The 19,775-nt window shown below is 34.9% G+C and overlaps 1 protein-coding gene across 7 annotated transcripts in view; it reads right to left on the reverse strand.

Moving 5' to 3' along the window:
• Positions 1–19,775, reverse strand: part of LOC149542998 (AP-5 complex subunit zeta-1) — a 175,866-nt gene that overhangs the window by 79,463 nt on the left and 76,628 nt on the right. For 3 of the 7 annotated variants that reach the window (XM_089797919.1, XM_089797921.1, XM_089797923.1), the window contains exons 6-10: positions 15,931–16,019; positions 15,366–15,457; positions 15,114–15,260; positions 11,123–11,270; positions 10,918–10,994 (exon numbers count right to left, since the gene is read on the reverse strand). In XM_089797919.1, the coding sequence (XP_089654045.1) occupies positions 10,918–10,994; positions 11,123–11,270; positions 15,114–15,260; positions 15,366–15,457; positions 15,931–16,019 (553 nt within the window). Of the gene's footprint in view, positions 1–10,917; positions 10,995–11,122; positions 11,271–15,113; positions 15,264–15,365; positions 15,458–15,930; positions 16,020–19,775 lie in introns of all 7 variants that reach the window. The other 4 variants (XM_089797918.1, XM_089797920.1, XM_089797922.1 and 1 more) reach the window with 2 other exon arrangements.

Raw genomic sequence — 19,775 nt, forward strand, 5'->3', positions numbered from 1 at the left:
CAGTCTTCCATGATTTATAAGTCCATGTGGTTTTGCTTTATGAATAATGTAGTTAGTTGTTGGATTTTTTTGTTGTGTAGTCATCGGGAGATGACTTTTCTTTTTGGGGGGGATGATGTCGTCAGGAAATAGTGTATCAGGATGTATCCGTTAGTGTATCGAGTGCATCCCGTTAGTGTATTAGGATGCATCCCGTTAGTGTATCGGGTGCATCCCGTTAGCGTATCAGGATGCATCCCGTTAGCGTATCAAGATGTGTCATTAGGCCGACAGGGTGTGTATCAAGAATGTTCTCGTCGATATCGGGAAGTTTCTATTATTGTAGCCAACATGTTGTATGTGGCTGACGGATACCTTCGGGAAGGTTCCTCTGATAGTATTTATATCCCCCTCCAGGATCGTTGTAATGATCATATCATCAGAGCATAATGTAATATCTTGGCATATGCGAATATAAGGAGTTCTACTATTCTTATCTACTGTTCTCATCTATTCTCTGTATGCATTATTTTCTTTACCCAGTACGGTAAACATCTTTCTCCACAGCTGCAAAGGCAACAGGATTGGAGCAAGTATCATTGCCTGTTCCAAATGAGAAGGTAATCCCTGTCTCACCTTTAAGTTTCATCATTTTGTCATAATGCTCAAGTTGCCTAGACAACTCCATCAAAACTACCTTGTCGGGTGGGTACCTTGGAAGTCTCTTGAGAAAAACTATACTTCCTACTACTCTGATATAAGTAAATTGCGGAAATTGGATGAACCAACTCCCATACTTCTTAACTTTTGCTTCCGCTTCTGATGAGAGCCTCTTAACATGTGTCCCTTGTAATATCCTTACTGTCTCTATGGCAAAGGCGTCATAAAATATTTTATAATCTTTGGTGTTGTGCAAATAAAGTTGTGGATAGCACTCATGCACCAAACATTGCCCCGGCCCATTGCCAATTACTCCTAAGGCCTTAAGTCCAGGATTTTCATATAGTCTCGCAATCAGATAGAAAAGATAGGACCCCACATAGAATTGCTTTTGATTTTGCACTGTCCTAAGTTGCAATCTAAATTTTCACTTATAATCCTAGCCCAATCAAATCTTCTCTTTCCATTTTCAATTTCATCAATAAAGTAGTACATCCAATTCTCAAATTGCATACCTTGAGCCACGCCCATAATTCGGTTGAAAAGCACAATAAGATCGTCGTACTCTGATTTGAAATCTGACTTGGTGAGTTTTGATGACCTGGTAACTCCCTTCTTGCCTTCATGCAACCAATTTTGCTTTAGATGAATGAAGTAGGCCTCCTGATTATCCTGAAATAACTTAGCCGCTTGATCCATCATTACCACTGTCACGCTTTTATACTAAGGAATATTAAATACTTCTTCGAACACTTGTCTGCCGATGTTGGCTAACACTCTCTTCCCTTCATAAAAAATGGACTTAGTAACGATATCAAACCAAGATGCACACTCCATTACCAATTCCAAACAAGGCAAGGTAGGAGAGAAAGTCGTCGCATGTACAATTCCGCTCTTGTAAATCTTCTTTGCCATGGAGGATTGTCCTTCCTTCAATCTGTCCTTCAACTATACCATGTTCACTATACTAATATTGGTATCACTTATTCACCTCACTTTTGAGAAGAAGGTGGTCTTAGGCATCATGTCTTCCTTGTCTTTTTTGGTATTCATTCCCTTTGGATTCTTACTTGCCCTAACATCTACCATCCTAAATACTTATTTCTGCCCCTTCGTTCTAAATGATATGGACTACACTTATCAATCTCCAACATTCTTTCTATCAATGGAATCTAGCTTAGTTCTGTCTGTCCAAGTCCTATCTCTACACTAATCAATCACCAACCTTCAACCTAGGGGTGGGACTACCACTTATTTCTGCCTCTTCATTACCTTAGGATGGACTACACTTATATCTCCCAGCTTCAATCCTAGGGTGGTCTAGCTTATTTCTGCCTCTCCAAATGTTCTATCATGAATTCTACACTTATATATCTTAACTTCAGCCTATCAATGAAATGATGAAGTGGTGGATGATGAGTGCAAGAAGAATATAAGGGAAACAAACCAAGCAAGAACAAGGAATAGAATCTGCCTTTAAAATCGATCTTAACCTCTAAAATGAATAGAATTTTACCTTAAATCTGCCTTTACCAATAACCGGGCCCTCTTCAATTTCGGATCAGATCTCGGAAATTTCAAGCGCCCTGCAAATAATGATGCCCTAGCGAAAATCAGAATTTCAACTTCCTTGAAATTGCCCACACTTCCCAAAAATCAGACCTTAAATCATATAGCTTCTTCAACAAACAAAATCGCCTAAATCTAAAAGGAGAAATCGCAACCAAAGATGGGAAAATCAGACCCAACAAAAATTGCCCAAGTTGGAAAAAATCAGATTTGCTCCAAAATCGCCCTAGGGCAGAAATTCACCCAAACAAGGAGGAAAATGCTGCCAAGAAAAGGAAAATTCTGCCTCTCCAAAAAATTGCCCAAGTTTGAAATTCGCCTCTAGAAGAGAATCGCATATCCAAGGAGGAGAAGGAAAAAGGAATGAGAAAATAAGAGGGGAAGCCCCTCTTATACCACCCTTTTTGCCTCTCCAAGTGGGTCGACCTGCCTGGAGGGAAAACAAAATTAAATTAGCCCCTTAATTAATGGCCCAGATTTAAATGCAACATTAAATTTACTTAGCCCATATTGAAATTGGCTCATTTAATTGCCAGTTTTGATCAAAAATTGCAAAATAGGAACAAGGTAAGCCTAGGTGATGTCAAAATTTTCATTTAATAACGTTTTGGCAATTAAAATATCATTAAAATCGAATCTAGCTTTTCAATTCCAATTCACCAAATTCCTTTAACATTTTAAAAATCCTCTAGGTAAAAATTTCAACCCAATTAATGCAATTTTGCAATTTAATTCAATTTTAATTTTGGCAATGCAATTTTAATATTTTAACAAAATAAATCCCTTTTATAGCAATCAAAATTGATTTTCCAATTTCAGTTTCACTATAAAAAAATTTCCCTTTTCACCAACAAATTCAAGATTTTCCAAAATGACTAAATCTAACAAATTCATTTTGAAAATGCTCAAGCTCATACAATTGTTTCAAATTTTCAAAAATCCATCTAAGTCCAAAAAGAAAATTGCAATTTTATCCTGCCTTGTATTCATTTTAACCATCGAAAAATGTTGTCATTGAATTCTATTTAGCCTAAGGACAAAATTACATCCTTCGGAAAATCAAGTTTCGCACCAGATGAGAAATAAATCCAACCACATCCCTCCTGGCCCGAAGGCATCCAAGGTGCAAAATTTTCAAATCGAAAACCTCTAGACAACTCCAAATTTGCAAAGGCAACCGAAAAAAGGGGGGTAACCAAAAGTTTTGGGGCGATGGTGTGAAAACCTCAAAACACATTTAAAAATGAGGATTGACACAGTTATGCATGAGGGTTTTTCATTGGCATCGTATTTGTGACTCAAAATTTTGCCAAGATTTAGAGTTCCATTAGTGGCTCTTGTTGGGGACATATGCCCCTTGCAAGCATAATGAGATTCAAGCTATCTTTGGAATAAGCAGATTGAGCACCTAGGCTTAACATGATGCAAGGTGAAATAGGATGGCCCAAAGCCCCCCAAAAGTGAACATCGATTCTTTCCTTTATCGAACACCCGATTTTAATCATGCAACAACTTCCTCCTTGATGAATTAGGTGCATCCTCCTTTTCCTTATCTATAAGAGTATCTTGATGTTTGTTGAATGGAGGATATCTAGAGTTATGCAATGGAGTAGTCATGCAACTATTAGAATGTTTTCTTTGCTTGATTATATTCTTGTACACAATTTGCCTTATCTACATACTCAAATTATTGTTTATCTCCACAAGAAGATTTCAAAGATATTTCATATTCAGGAAATCTTACCTCTCTCTCATCAAGAATCTGATCAAATAGTATATTAGGAAAATTTTCAGAATAATCTCCAATGCACTCTCCTCATTACACCTATCCGATTTTGTATCTTCTTCACATGTTTAAAACAACCCCTTCTCATAGGATGAATTGAAAGACGTCTCACAGTCTAAATGCATATCATGAATTTTATCAACTTCAAAATTAGGCCTGCCATCTTCAACATGATGCTGATGGACTTGATTGCATGCAAAATCCTCTTCAAAAAACAGATTCAAGAACATAGAGAACACGGACATATCCTCTACTTGCTCTTCAAACAACGAGTTCAGGAACATAGAAAATTCAGGCACACTATCATGAGAGCTTTCATCTGAAACTTCCTCTTGTTCATGTGCCATATGCAATTTTATTTCATCTTCACTATTCGATTCTTGTGAATTACTATCTCCTTCATCCAATGCCCTTGAGAATGCACTAATCCATCAACTTGCTCACCATGGTGAACTGAGAAAAAAATTGGACCATTTCTTTCAACACGTTTCTGATATTCTAGATCTAACAAGGCTGAAATTTCTTCCACGCTGAGAGAATCGTCCTCTTCATTTATGCATTTGCTGTCATCTGTTTTCATGCAAATATCATCATAATCAGATTCCTCCTCAGACTGTCCACAAATTTCTTCTCCATTCAAGTCTAAAACATCATTTGACCCATATGTTACTTCAGCCCTACATTCATTCTCCTCTGCAATTAGTTCATCATCCATAAGTTTGAGAAAGTAAGAAACTGATGATCATACAAGAGACCTAGTTCTTGCATTCTATTGAGAAGATCAGAGGATGGAGGTCTGCATTCCGAAGGTATTTCTTGATAGGCATTAAACATCTAATGAAGAATTGTACTACAAATTCCCCTTCTTGCTTTCTTAACTTCAAAAATGCATCCAAAAGAGATACATAACTTGGACTTTCATCATCTTCTTCTAATATTTAAAAGAGAAGCTTCAAATGAGGGTCATATTTTGAGATTCCCAACTCACGAAATTTTCTAATCAATTCCTTATGTGGAGGCATGGTGTCTAAAGGTACTTCCCAACAAAAATCCACCATCCTTGTGAATAGATGCATTGCGGATTCACCTTCGTATCTTTCCAAGTTGAAAAATGCATCGAAGGGGTGTATTTGTGCTTCCTCCATGATGTAGCATTGATCCCCTTCCTGTTCATGATATATATTCTCTATAGTACATAATCAAATTATTTCCTTTTGAGTCTTCTCCCTCAGCAGAGTTACCAACTGAATTTTTTTTAAATAGAGTCGCCACCTCTTTCAAGGAATGTGTTGATCTTTCAGATTTTTACTTCCAACAAATACGCTTCCAAACAAACTGATATAACTACTTATTGATTCTGGTCTACGAAATTTGAAATTCTAGATAACTTCACAATACTAATTGTGAGCAACTCTCCCCAGCAGAGTTGCCAATCTGTTGGTTCCCAAAACCGCAAATTGGAAATCCAAGAGCTTGCCAATTCTCCAACAAGATTTCGCAATTAGTTTTGACCAACGAACGAGAATCACCTTGATTCCCTTGCACTTTAGGCTCCACTACACCCAGGTGGGTAGACCTTCACCTCAAATGTTGGTTGCTTGATTCAAGAATTTTCTATAGTGAACTTCAACTTTGGAGTTCTCTGGCTGGCAAGGTCTTTGAACTCGATTAAGATGGAGTTATGTGATAGTTTGAAATGAATGTTTTGTATAAGCTTTTTAACAGTGGATTTGAGGTTTGTAAGAAGTTATAGATTCTCTGACTTCAAATATAAATCCAATACTTCAGTGATAAAAGACTAGTGCTTTAGCTTAGTCGGGCAACACAATCAACTACAATGAAGATTATAACGTACAATTGTATAATGTTCTATGCACATAAACTATAAACAATTTAATAATCAAGACGTGACAGATCAAATATATATATGCAATTCTAAACTAGTCCAAATTGCACTTTAACTCCTATGGTTAGGGAAACAAACTGGACACAAATTCGGAAACAATTAAATATTTCACAATATCTGTGACCATCGGGTTTTAAATGCCATAGATGACTTCATCCACTTATTTGACATAAATTGTTTACAGAACTGAAAAAAAATGATTATAAAGGACCAATCAACTGCAATTTAATTCTCTACGTCATTTCAATAATAAAAAGCAACAGGCTTTTATAAATCATTGAAATATAATAAATAGATTTATATTACAAAGTCATATTATGCTCCTTATTCCTCTGTACAAAAGAATATGAATATTTCTTCTTCCAAATGCTTTTTTCCGAATATATCTTGCTATCTTTTTTTATTTCTCACTTACTTCTCTTCTATTTATACTTGAATAAGAAGGGGATATGACTTTTTGATTCTAAAAGTCACCTTTCTTCAAAAAAATACACCTCCTTTGATTAAGAAATTCCCATCTTTTCATTAATTTGTTTCACATAATATAAACTTCGCTTTTTCTTATCTTTATCTTTGCCGTATAGGAATCAAAGATATTATTTATGAAATGCATTAATATTTTTGTATGAAGAAATCAAACATTTGTTGGGGTCCTCTATGGAGTTGAAATATTAGCCAAGAAACTTTTATTGCTCTTTATAAAATTATACTCATTTGCAAGTGTGAATGATTCTTCACTGTGGAGAAAAAAGGAATGGTTTTGTGCAAAGATAATAGTTCCTGTGACGGACATGGGATATCTATGTACGTATATTTCCTTATGGCGTTTATTCATTATACCGGACATTAGCAGCAACGTACATACCGTTCATTCTCTGTCATTGATTCATGTCATTTCTACCATCCTGTTTACCTTACCACTTCCATATGCGCTAGTTTATGACTTTTAGTAATCACGGCTCTCATAGATGACTTCTATGCCTTAATAATTGCCCTTTTCTTTCAACACTATTGGAATCCACTCCCTTATTCAAGTGTATGGCCCATCTATTAATAGGCACTATTCATTTAATGTTCAACATTGGAACGGTATCATTAATCTTTGCGAAACATCAATCCTAGAGATTTCAAGGGATGATGAGGGCAAATCTTTGCAAGATCATCCATGTTTAATCCTCCACTTCTTACTATTCAATGAGTTACAACATCATCATGACTATTAACTCACCCCCAACAATCCCATATGGAGGGAAAACAATCTTTTTTTATAAATATGAACTTCTTCCATTGATAATCCATTATTTTATTAACTGTTATGGACTTTATTGCTCTTCCCAAGTCTTCTCCCACATTAGGTCTGATCTCATTTAAACCCCTATAAATCATCTTTCTCCATCCCTCGAAAATCCTCTACTAGGTCCTCTTTATTCTGATTCTTCAGAGAGACTCCAATCTTTGATATAGTGTAACTTTAAACTCCTCAAAAAGGCCCAACATAGTTTTGATCCTCCTATTGTATTCATTTAAAAGTCAAGCACATGCCTCCTCTTTAATATTGTCATTGATATTTATTTGTGAATCTCCCTTTAGACGTAACTGATTAATTTTTAAATCTATTGCCTTTCTTATTGTAATTAGGATTGCATGTGCCTCAGCCTCATTATTTGTCCCCTCCTGTAAACTACTAGCCCCTAGTAACAAAATACTACCTTTCCAATCTCGCACCACAAACCCAACTCCTGATGGGATTAGATTACCCTTTGACATCCCGTCAAAATTGACTTTTATACACCCTGAATTCAGAGGTATCCAAGAAACTTGCTTAACCTTTTCAAAAGGAGGTTTAGCCCTCAAAGGCCCATTAACAAGTGAAATATAAAATATATTAATATCAAAGTATTATTCAATTTAGCTATGAATTCACCCAAGATCAAAATGCTGAAGCGGAACAAAACTAGAATTATAGATAAACAACACTAGACTAGCACTCAATACTAAGTGAACTAGTGAAATTTTCAAAGGGAGCAATCGGGACTATTTATATAGAAAAATGGAGTCGAATTATTCCAAGAGAAGTATTTACTCCCATCTGCCCAAAATAGGTGGACGATTCACCTACTTGGTAAATGCAACATTACATGATTATGCCAACTTATGTGAAGACAAACAAGTGGTTATGGGAGGTTAAAAACTAAATTAAAAGAGTGTGAAACTCTACCCAGATGTGTGTGTCTGACACATGTAATTGAAGGATGATGCCAAGTGTCCTCATTCTAACCATTTTAATATAACCAAATAAATATATTCCCTAGCAAAAAGAAAATAAAAGAAATACACTAACATGGACCAACAAATATATATTAAAATATTTTATATCTATTATGAGAATATAAAGAACCAAATAAGAAATATAAAAAGACAGTAAGGTGAAATACTAAAATATAAGAATATAAATATATCTATTTATTAAAAGATTGAGAATCTCAATCAGATACACATTTAATATAATATGTACGACAGTCTAGTGACTAGTCTATTAAAGGTGGACATGTTCACTATTGCATATGTAAAAATCTATTATATGTCATTCAAATGTTCAATATAGTTTAGCATTTTATCTAATGAATTAAAATGTGCAATCCAAAACAAAGGAAAAAAGGAATTTTGAACAAAGTATTTTCAACATGAACCAATAGAAAGAAAGAGAAATGATATTTTTATAATTATTTAAAATATAAAATAAATATAGACTAGATTTTTGTTCAAATGTTTTAATTCTATGCGATGATTGGTTAAGCTAATAAAAAAAATGAATTCAATGAATGCATAAGTATTCTTGCCTTGGTAAGAACTAATAAATATTGCCAATAACATAATTTTAATGAACATTCAAATGAAAAAAGTTATGGACGAAGAAAATGAAAGAGTAAATACTTTGTAATGAAAATAAGCAAGAGTCAAAGATAATATAGCCATCAATGTAACCAACCCATTCTCATTTCATACTTGTTACAAAGGAATCTCTATCTTTGAATCAAGAAAGAATTTTTACTAAAAAATTGTTACATCAAGGATCAGCTTGTACAACTCTTTATAGTTATGGAACAAGGTTTTGTTGAATTTTGTTACATGTATGTTAGCTTCAGCTTAATGGTAATAATTTATGGTTAATGTCAAACTCCAGACATGCATCTGAAACTTCCTTGCTACAAATGTTTACCTTATCATTGGGGAAAATCTACTAAGGATTTCAAACTTGCAATAAAGAAAACCATAACTTAATATTAGAATCATTGCTCCTTTGAGGATAGAGATGGGACTGAATATTTTTGGCAATAGAGAAAAAAAATGTCTTGAAAGGTTTTATATGAAAGCAACAATTACATCTAATCCTCATTGTCAAGAAACCACATTGAAAACTTTGGAAAGACAATAAAAAACTACTGTTTGTATTTAACAATGATCACAATTGCAAACAAATGCACGATCTTTGTGGCAGCTCAATATAAGGGTGCTCCCCACGCACAAAAGCCCCACATTAATAATATTCTTTATTGGTTTTTAGTAGTGCTCCACAGGGACTCGTCCCTTGCTAAATTTCCCCCACACTCATCTCGAGGACGGTATGGGGATGTGGGGACAAGAATTTCCCATCCCCAAATTCCTTTCCTTTATTTCGAAAAAAGGGGACGTTTCCGAAATGGCACTTTCAAAGCAGTAGGGTACAGGGGGATGACTAGAAGTCCCCTACCCGTCCCAGGGACTTCAAGCCATCCCCTATGGCTCAAACCCTTTTTGGACTATCAATGTTAAAAAATTGGTTGGTCCCCAAAGACACCCAAACCACATTTAACAATATCAAAACCTAATCTAAGCATAAAATAACCAAAAAATGAAACAAAATTCATTTTCAAATTCGCATAGGAGAAGAGCAGCAAGAGGAGCAGTTGGTCCAGGAGTGAACAATACTTGAAAGAGGATGTTATGGTATCAAATTTACTTGATTGAGACTCTTACACATACCATCTACTGATTATGGATAGCTATTTATTATCGCAAACTTCAATGCTTATTGTTTAGTAGTTTAGCTATAGTATTTACATTTTAATATTATTATGGACAGCTGATTATGGAATTGGACTTCTATGTTATTGTTTACTGTTAAGTATTTTAGCAATAAAAGAGTGTCCATTGTTTACATTTTTGTCATTTCATGCATGAAACTTTGAGTCTTTGGGCATTTTTGTTATATGTACACCATATTCTTACAATGAAAGTATTTGAACTTTGTTAATTTTCTATATATTGAGCTTCTAAAATGTCTATGGTGAATGGTTTATCAATGTTATGATATGTATATTTGAACTCTCTCTCTCTCTCTCTCTCTCTCTCTCTCTATATATATATATATATATATATTTCTCCTAATTTTTTTAATAGTCGTCCCTTGACGTCCCATGCCCTAAATTTTATCTTTGAGCCGTACCCATACCGGAAACATGTCCTCATCCTGGAAACTCCGTGGAACATAGGTTTTTAGGCAACGTCCAGCCAATGCCAAGAATGAATTAGAGGCAGTTCCACTAGTAATAGAGCCAACTATGTACATTGAAACCACCTAAAGAAAACAATTACCACATGGAAACACCTCTTTGATATATGCCAACAATAAGTACAGCCTCTCTCTCTCTCTCTCTCTCTCTCTCTGTAAATGTGTGTGTATAAACAAATTGTAATGTATCGATTATGGATTTCATAAGAAATGGAATTTTCAAAATTTTCTTTGCCTAGTAAAGCAATGGCAATTAGGGCCACAATTTCCATTCTTCAGTTAAAGATTGATAATCTTTATTTTTAATAGGCAGCTCATATGCTGATGAGGAGTAAATCCTTTGTAAAATGAATGTACTATATTTGATTTCACCCTTCAAAATGCATGCACACATATTCATATATTGATAATAACCACAACTGAAATCTGGAGTGTGAGCAAACGAAAAAAAACTTGCATACAAACCTCTGAGGCAAACTTTTTATCTGGAAACAATGCATCATTCCTTGCCATGATAAGAGGGATTAGTGCGCAAATCAAAGCTGTTACCAACAAAAGAAAAAAGTTTACTTACAAACAGTCACAATTTAATTTGAAAAGTTCATATACATTCAACGGTAGTTAGATAAAGATTTTACATTCACGTACATCGAAAGTAAAATTTACATACAGTGATTAAAATCACGCAATGCGATTCTGAAATATTCTTTAACTAGCCGAGGTGCAACCTGTAAAATCTGTTTTAGTCTTTCTGATTGTGATGGACCTATGGCAGCTTGTAATGTAGCAGCCATTCCTTGAGACGTCCAGTGGCGTTCCTATACATGAATTTCATGATCATAACAAACCTATTAGTAAATGCTGATGTATCATCAAAAACATATTAAAGATTTTTTAAATGATTAACAATGCCAATTCACCGCAATGCACAATTATCATGCAGTAGGGGTAGATTTTTAGCAGAAACAACTTCTTGGGATTTTATCTTTGCAGTAACCCCAAAGAAGTTCTAGACAACATTTGGCCACTCTTAGAATCTGTAACATAATCAACATCAAAACTAGTTTTCTCAAATGTGCCAGATGGGACTTGAACTATTTATCTAAGTTTTGCAAAGCTTGAGTATCAAAAAATATGGAATCCATATTATGTCTATCATGTCGAACAAATCCAAACAAGCAACCAAACGAAAAATATAATCCAACATTATCCAAAGCCATATCCACCTGCAACCCTTATACAACATTTGTAGAAAGGAATGCTAATGCTACCCTGCAATACATTCTTATATCATTTAAACTTTCAAGAATTCTTTCAAAAACTTGAACAAAGATGGAAAACACTCTAGAGCCAAACAATAGCGAAACGTGCACCTATGAAAACCTCATATAACGTGAACAGACTGTAAAATCTGGATATTAAATTACAATCTACACACCAAATGATGAGGAAAATTCACTCTGTACTTGATAGGAAATCACTCGAAGATTGTCACACACTCATCCCAGTGTATATACAGGTCAAAAAAATTTAACCTAGAAAAAAAAAGCGCTGCAAACTCTATATCTTAAAAAAGATCACCCTGAAGGAGGTCTCCACCAATAACAACCAAAACCTGAATCACACGAACAAATTACAAAGACTCAAAAATCTGTTCAGATATGCATATCTTTCTTAAAGAATTTTAACTTTGAATTAGTAAACTTCCTACAGTTTTGTACTGAATTAAAATACAAAATCAAAAAATAAATGTAGATTGTCAATAATGAATAATTCATAAATTACATATGGAATGCTTGCAAAGAAGAACCTTATTGTACCCAACCATACAAAAAATTTCATATCGTGTCAAATTTCAAGCTAAAACCTTGGGTTTTCATCAAATCAGGAGTCTCATTCCAAACCCTGGTCATCTTTGACCTTGTCATTTATGTCATGTTCCATTCAATGGCTTTGTAAAAAGAAAAAAAATTAAATGAAATTGCAAGATGGATTCACAATCACTTAAAGCATGCCTATTTCTCTATTATACAGGTTAATGTTATGGAAGATGATAAAGTTTCACTTGAAGAGGCATATTCAAGTTACACCTCCATTGAAGAATTGTTTTGGCACTTTCCGAGTTGGAGTCATCATGTTAAGCATAAGATAAGGCTAATTGCCACGTTTTGTACTTAACCATCAAAATTTCAAGCATATACACAATGTACCCTTCTATGGAAACACTAGAAATGGCCCATTTAGCCTGTCTAACATAGTTCCACGAAGTTTACTGAAGAGGAAACCAAGGGCCTAAGTCTGGGGATGGCAGCAGGGAAAAGCTTGAATAAATAAATATTAGAAAGATAACAATGATTGCATTGAAATTTGAACACAATGGTGAGTAGAGTTTCCGAACTTTGGGAGCAAACCAAGAATAAGTTTAAGAATTGCAAAGCAAAATTGGCATACTAAGTGAGCTTTAAACTTTTAACTAATAAACATAAAAAAACGTGGTAATGATTGCATTAACAATAACAATAACTTCTTGCACATGCTCTTTGAACTCTTAGATTTCAAAGAAATCTTGGGTTTGAACTATTCGAGGATTTTCTCTTCATTTTACATTAGTCTTTCTTGTGATGGTCTTCGGCTTTACAAAGAAAACAGCCAATTAGCCCACTCAAACCCTAAACTTTGGAAAGAAAAAGTTTGCCTCCCAATTTAATACCAATTTGGTTTGAGATTTCCACTCTGGAAGAGAATGCTATTAGAACACTAGCATCTATATGGGATAGGGTGACTTTTAATTCTCCAATTGGAGAACTCTCCCTAGCAAAGAAAATATTGAAACAAAGGCCCATAGCTAGGATGGAAAGTTTTAACTTTTTCAAGATGACATAACTTCTCCATCTAAAATCTCAAGAGACCACAGCAAAATTTTGAATAGAGTCACCCACATTCAAGAACTACTTCCTACCTGTTTTTTTTGCATGGTGTGGTTATTGAAGAAGACAACAAATAAACCCTTTTATGTCATTTTGCAAAATCAAGTGTGGATACCAAGTTTCTTTCCCCAAACTTTTCAATCCATTGATCGAAGAGTGTGAACAATCATGAGCAACCAAAAAGATAGCAATATTGTTGAATCTAGATTCCTCTCTACAAACAACATCAACCATATCCTCATAAGCTTCAACAAACAAGGATTTCAAGGGGAAAGGCAGAGAATTATCTTCTTCCCCTCCTCCATGTTAACCTCCAGCAATACCTCTAACACCATCGATGACCACCTTGAACTTGGCTTCATCAAGAATTCTGACGCCCTCACTTGTTAACGCATTGCAAAAAGGTGTATGGAAAATGACCACCTCAATCGCCATAAACGCCCCACCCTTTCAAGTGCCCTCCAACTACTAGACCATGTCATCCAACTTACCTTGCATTGATTAGGAATAGTGGCAGCCAATGCTAGTGGAGAGAAAAACAACAATTAATTCAATAATGTGAAAAGGACATAGACAAAAAGTGAGAACACAAACAGACCAAACCAACACCCAAGCTAGCGCAGGAAGTTGAGATGAAAGCATGCAAGAGGATCCAAGCAAGGTAAAGGGCTAGAGGAAAGCATAGAGAAACCAGCAGTGGTGAGGCAACTTTTAGTCTTCTAGGCTAGTCACAAAGCTCCTTTCCAAACACAAGTACTATTTCCTCTATTTGTTGAATTTTCGGTGTTTTTTACTTACCATTCCCTTCAAAAAACCTTTGATTCCCTACCATCCAAAAATGTACCCCACCAGCCTCACCACCACATTTTCTACCATCCCCATCTTAAGAACTTAGTGTAACGTAGAAAAGTATAAAGAAAGCATGAAGCTTATCTAGAAACTTAGATTCATTCCATTATGAAGGTATTATATGACATTACTTCATGGAAGATGACCGTTTGAAGATTCCAACTTACAAGTATTTGGAATTTTGGACAGCCTTTAAAAACATTAATCAATTTTACTGAAATTCACAAGTGAACGATTCCACAAGAGCTAATATGTTACAAAAGCTACAGGTATTAAAATAGATTACAGAGCTAAGATCCACTCTTTTTGCTTTTCTCTGTCAGAATTATGCAGTTTGTGACAGTTCATATCTATGCCTAAAAATCTTTGAAGTGCTAACTAGAGCTTTGATCATTTAAATTGACTTAGGCATCATACATGAATATAAAGTTACACAATGATATCAAGTATTTTGAACATACCTCGGCAAAATCTCTGCTGTGCCACATGTATTCATGTTTGAATGCATATAGAAAAACTTTAAAACTTCTACAAAGGCATTATCGTATAAATCAAACTGCTATTAGTGGGTGCCTCAAACTTCAAGAACATGGAAGGCTGTTGAAGATGCCTTCCAATACAAACTTAAATTCACAATAAAAGGCTTTAAATTACAGGCACATTAATGCAAAATACACTTATTATGTAGTAAATAGAATATTATGAACACAATACTGTTCTTTGCATCTCTCTTAATTAGTTCCACAAGAGGCATTAATGCTTTTCAAACATTCCAAAAGAAGGTGACAACAAATTTTAGTATTGGTAATTTTACTGACATTTAAATAACAATGTACAAAACAGTGACTACAGACTGTGTGCAAAAAAAGTACAAAAACTCCTTACCGCTAAACCATCATTTTCATCCTTAAGAAGATCAAGAAATAAAGCATCTGCATCATCCCTAGATCCAACATTCTCATCACCAGAATCCCCACCACGGTCCTCTATTGTGGAGCCAGTATAAGCTTCATCCATGAGTTGTAACAGATTCTGCTGAAAAGGAAATTATAGACATCAAATTCCAATCCTCTTTAAGGAAAATAGAGCAATTACCCTTCAATAAGTTTAGAATGTTCTGTGAATAATTAAACCTACCTCGGGTGTTTGACTTTTTTGAATAAAATCTGTACTATTTCCGACTAACGATCCTGAGCTCCTTTCTGAGTTTTCCAAGGCTACTACTAGAGCTGCTCATATTCGTAAGGCAAAAAAAAAATTCAAAATTTAGACTTACAGTGGAGAGAAAGATTAAATCATTTATATTTGCTTCCCAGACATGTCAATAGAATAAAAAGAAAACCTCTATTACCATATTATACCACTAAAACTTGAAGCCAGATCTACAACAAATAGCATATATAACAGATGATGCAAACAAGATCACATTCAAGAGTAACAAACAGAACAAAGAACAATATCACTAAGTACATGTCCACCTACTTCATAAAGAATGGGCTGGGCTTTCTATATCAACATGCTATAGATTCAAAAAGAAATTTTTGTTCCAATGTACATCCACGTCAGTTCATCTATACGGACTTTCTAAACAAAATTGTTTCATATAGTGGATCTGGGATCATTTTTTAATGAAACTGTATTTTTTGCGACTTTACGACGATGGAGATAAATTTACTGTTTATGCAGGAAAGAAGAAACTCACTTGGTAAATCAGTAAGGGCAGGAAGCAAAGGTAGAAAAGATCCAGGAGCCATTAATCCAGGTAGAAGAGACAAAAATTGTTTTTCTAACCTGCTTAAGGACAAAATAGGAAGTTAGTCACACAACTACTACGTTGAACTTATGGGACTATATTTATACTAATATCAGAGCAATTAACAGAAAGAAAAGGTCAGAGAAAATTTATAGTCCGAAATTAGAGTAACAGGCACCTAGCAGTAAATATAAAAAATTTATGAAGGAAGAAGCTTTCTAAGCAATGTTAAACACTTAGGTTAGGATTCATTAATAATTAACTTCAGCTACCTATTATGATCAGTTATTTCAAACCATACAGTCAAGGTCAAGTACATGAAAAGCTTTCAACAAATTCTCATGAATAAAGGGTGATTATTGTCTATGCAATTTTCAAGAAGTTGGGCTCATAATTTCTAAGAAGTGTATTTTTATACCTGCAGTGTAATGACCCCTCCTTAGGCAATTCAAATGTCAGCAGAGGTTGGCCTATTATACAGGTTCCCATAGATCAGCAGAACGGATATGGAACCCATCCAGGGGCTTGTAGAGACATTACTGGAACACATCAAAGGACCTCCATGATCGTCTTGGAGAGACTCTGGTTGCATTTCCTATTTTTATGGAAATGATCCCTAATTTTAGGGGGAGATCATCAGTTACCCTGCAAGAGTCAAACATCATCTGTGGGCTGGTGCTAGCAGTCAGATTCAGTTTGGAGTCCAAATGAGGAGCTTATAAATAAATTGAGGATAACTAAATTATTGCCTATAGTTTGGGTTAAATAATTAAATACTAAAGTGATTAAATTAAGTCAGTTTATATTATTAAAATAGAAGTAAAGTGGACCCATGGCACACTATCCTAGGTGATTAAAAATTAAAATCATAAGTAATTAATAAAGAAGTGTTATATTTATGAGAATGAGACCTTCATGGGTCAATGACTTAATGGGATTATGACTTTTAATAAAATTCATGTAATTTAATTGAGAGAAATCCTGGAGATGTTCGAACTCCTTTGGAGGGAAAGACAAATGAATAAAGAAACATATTTGGAGCCATTTTCATCATCAAGAACTCATCTTCTACTTGGCATTCTTGAGGTTGAGCTCTTAGCAGGAGTTTATCAGCCGTAAAAATCCTCTTAGAATGAAAACTCTCAGAAGATTGAATGCTTGCAGGTATGAGAGATCATCTAAGGGTATTCTCTAAGATCATCATTAACAGCATGAGTGAGAAGCAACATCTTGGAAGGAAATTCTCGGAGCTGAATTGGAAAAGGTAAATATCAGTGGGAAGCTGTAGATCTTGAAGTTTGAGACTATACAATGCATTGCAAACACCCAGGCTTAGCCATACACCTCAATACTTGGCATTTAGCCATTAAAACAGTAGATCAGTTAAAATATCGGTTTTCTGGGACAGTATTAGTCATTATGAAGTCTGCGACAGATTAAATCAGTGAGTTGCAGGGAAAAAATACTGCAATCTTCAGCCATACAGCCTGGTAGGTGTTTCCAGGTACCTCTAGCTGGACATACTGGATTTTGCAATCAGATCAAGAACAAACCCCTTGTATTGTCCACAGCAGATTTGAAGAGGGAAAAATCAGAATTGCAGGTCTGAACATTTCAATTTGGATGCTCTTATATCAATTAGTTCATTATATGCCTGGAACGGCCTTGTTAGTAGCAATTAATAAATTATAAATAACTATAAAAAATCAGATTAATTTCCCTTCAATTGCATAGTATTTTGTTGTGTCTTTCAGCATTCCGTTTATTTCCAAGAATTTTATCATTTATCATCAAAAACTCACAAAATCATAAACTCTCAAAAAAGCACCCAACAAATCAGAAAAATCAGAAAAAAAGCAAACCAAATCAGATTTTACCAAGAAAAATTAGAATTTAGCCAACAAATCAGAAACTGCAAAATTTTCATTCCGGGAGTGGCCAGTATACAGTGCAAAACAATTCTCAACAGGATTGGAAATCCAAGCCCAGCTAGGAATGTATGTGTTACATCCATCAAAGGCAAGTTAAGAAAGCTGGATTGTAAAACCAACACCAATGTAGAATGGGAAATAGTCGTATCTGCTCAGATTATGGCTTATTCTGAAGTCAGTAAAATAACCTAATAGTAGAGGGTCCTTGATTGCTATAGATGTATTGAAAAACATCTAGTTGCCTTAAGCTGGTGTAGGTGGTTTCAGTTAGTTTCCTTCATGTGTTGCTATTGAGAGAAAAATGAAGAAGCTGATCTAATTGGTATCACATGGATTGATCTTTCGAATTTCTGGAAAATACCAATGCACTTGTTATGCATGGCCTAGATAAATTGGTGGACCATAATTGACCCCCTAAGCATTGAGTTTATCTCGATTTAATCGTTCCCTTGAAATCATTCAAATTAATGCACAGATGTGGTAGTGTAGTGTTGTAGACAAAAAAGCCTCATTGCATATGGAGACCCCCTCTTTTTTTCACTCAATAGCTTAGTTGTCCTTAGATTGGCAACATTCTTCGCATTTTTTAGTCTCCTAGGTCTTGAGGAATAGGTGTGTCAAGTCAAGAATTCCTAGGTTGAGGTGTGGAACAAGGCAGTTTCCTCAGGGTTGAATATCAATTGCAAAATCTGGGTTCGGCGAGGATTTCCTTCAGGAAAACCGCCTCTAGGTCAATGTCCCCCTTCAATCCTTACATAAGTTGAGGTGATGATTACAAGAAATTTGCCTTATAAATATGGAGTTGAAAAAGTAGTGAAAATAATAAGTGTTAAAGATGGGAATTGAAGATGAAGTTATGAAAATTTCACTAAATAATAAAAGTTGTCAAAGTGTTGTGAAATGCAATCAAAGTTGTGAAAAGGATGTCAAAATGTTGTCAAGGCAAAGTGTTGTGTGTATAAATAGTGAAATGGCAAAGTGGAAAAGTGTTGGAAATGAACTCTCCAGTTTTTTTGTTTTTTTCTTCATTCTGGTTTGTGGAATTGTATGTTTAGAGATACATAGAATGGCGAGTGCTTCTAAATCTGGGAACTCCCACTTTAAAATAGATCAGTTTTTGTCAAAATGTCTGCTATTTCGCTACCCTCTTTGTTGCAGTAAGAAATATGGTAGTTGCATAAGGAAGATAAGACTTCCCAAGCCTTTGAGAAAATATATTTCAGTTTCCAATTGGATACATGTCTTAAGCTCAGAGCATTGTTTGTATTCAACAAGTCTCCTTCAATGGGTAGATGGGAAATAGAATGTCTCTTTGCTAGGCCTGAGCTTCAGCTACATTTTTAAAGCCATCTTAGATTTTGTAGGCTACTGCTGATACAATCCTCCCTGAATGCAACCTAAGAACACAACCCAGCCCTAAGGGACCAGGATTGCCTATGAATGATCCATCAAAGTCAAGTAACAAGGAAACTATGATCTCCTCCACTCTTCTCAAAAGGGAGTTTTCTTTAAGAATCCAAAGAAATGTTTTAACTTATACCTTACACTGTTCCATTTTGTGTTGCCTTGAAAGGTACAAATTAAAACACTAACATTGTCCCACTTACAGAACCAAAAATGTCCAGTTAAACATCAATCAGGTATAAGGTGCAGGTCCTTTACCAATCAAGTGCTTGGCACATGTTTGCTAGGCATCTGAAGTGTGCAAATTAAATGTTGAATAGATGCTAGTCAAGTGTGAAGCAAAGATTGGTATGTAATGTCCCCTTTGGGATGTTATATTTTGCCCTAAAATAAAAATTCTTACTAAAAATTAAAAATATTTAAGAGTATACATGTACCAATTGAAATGCCTTTTAACAA

This window comes from Cupressus sempervirens, chromosome 8, assembly GCF_028749045.1.
Source record: "Cupressus sempervirens isolate cs-2001-9-10 chromosome 8, ASM2874904v1, whole genome shotgun sequence".
Taxonomy (NCBI): Eukaryota; Viridiplantae; Streptophyta; class Pinopsida; order Cupressales; family Cupressaceae; genus Cupressus; species Cupressus sempervirens.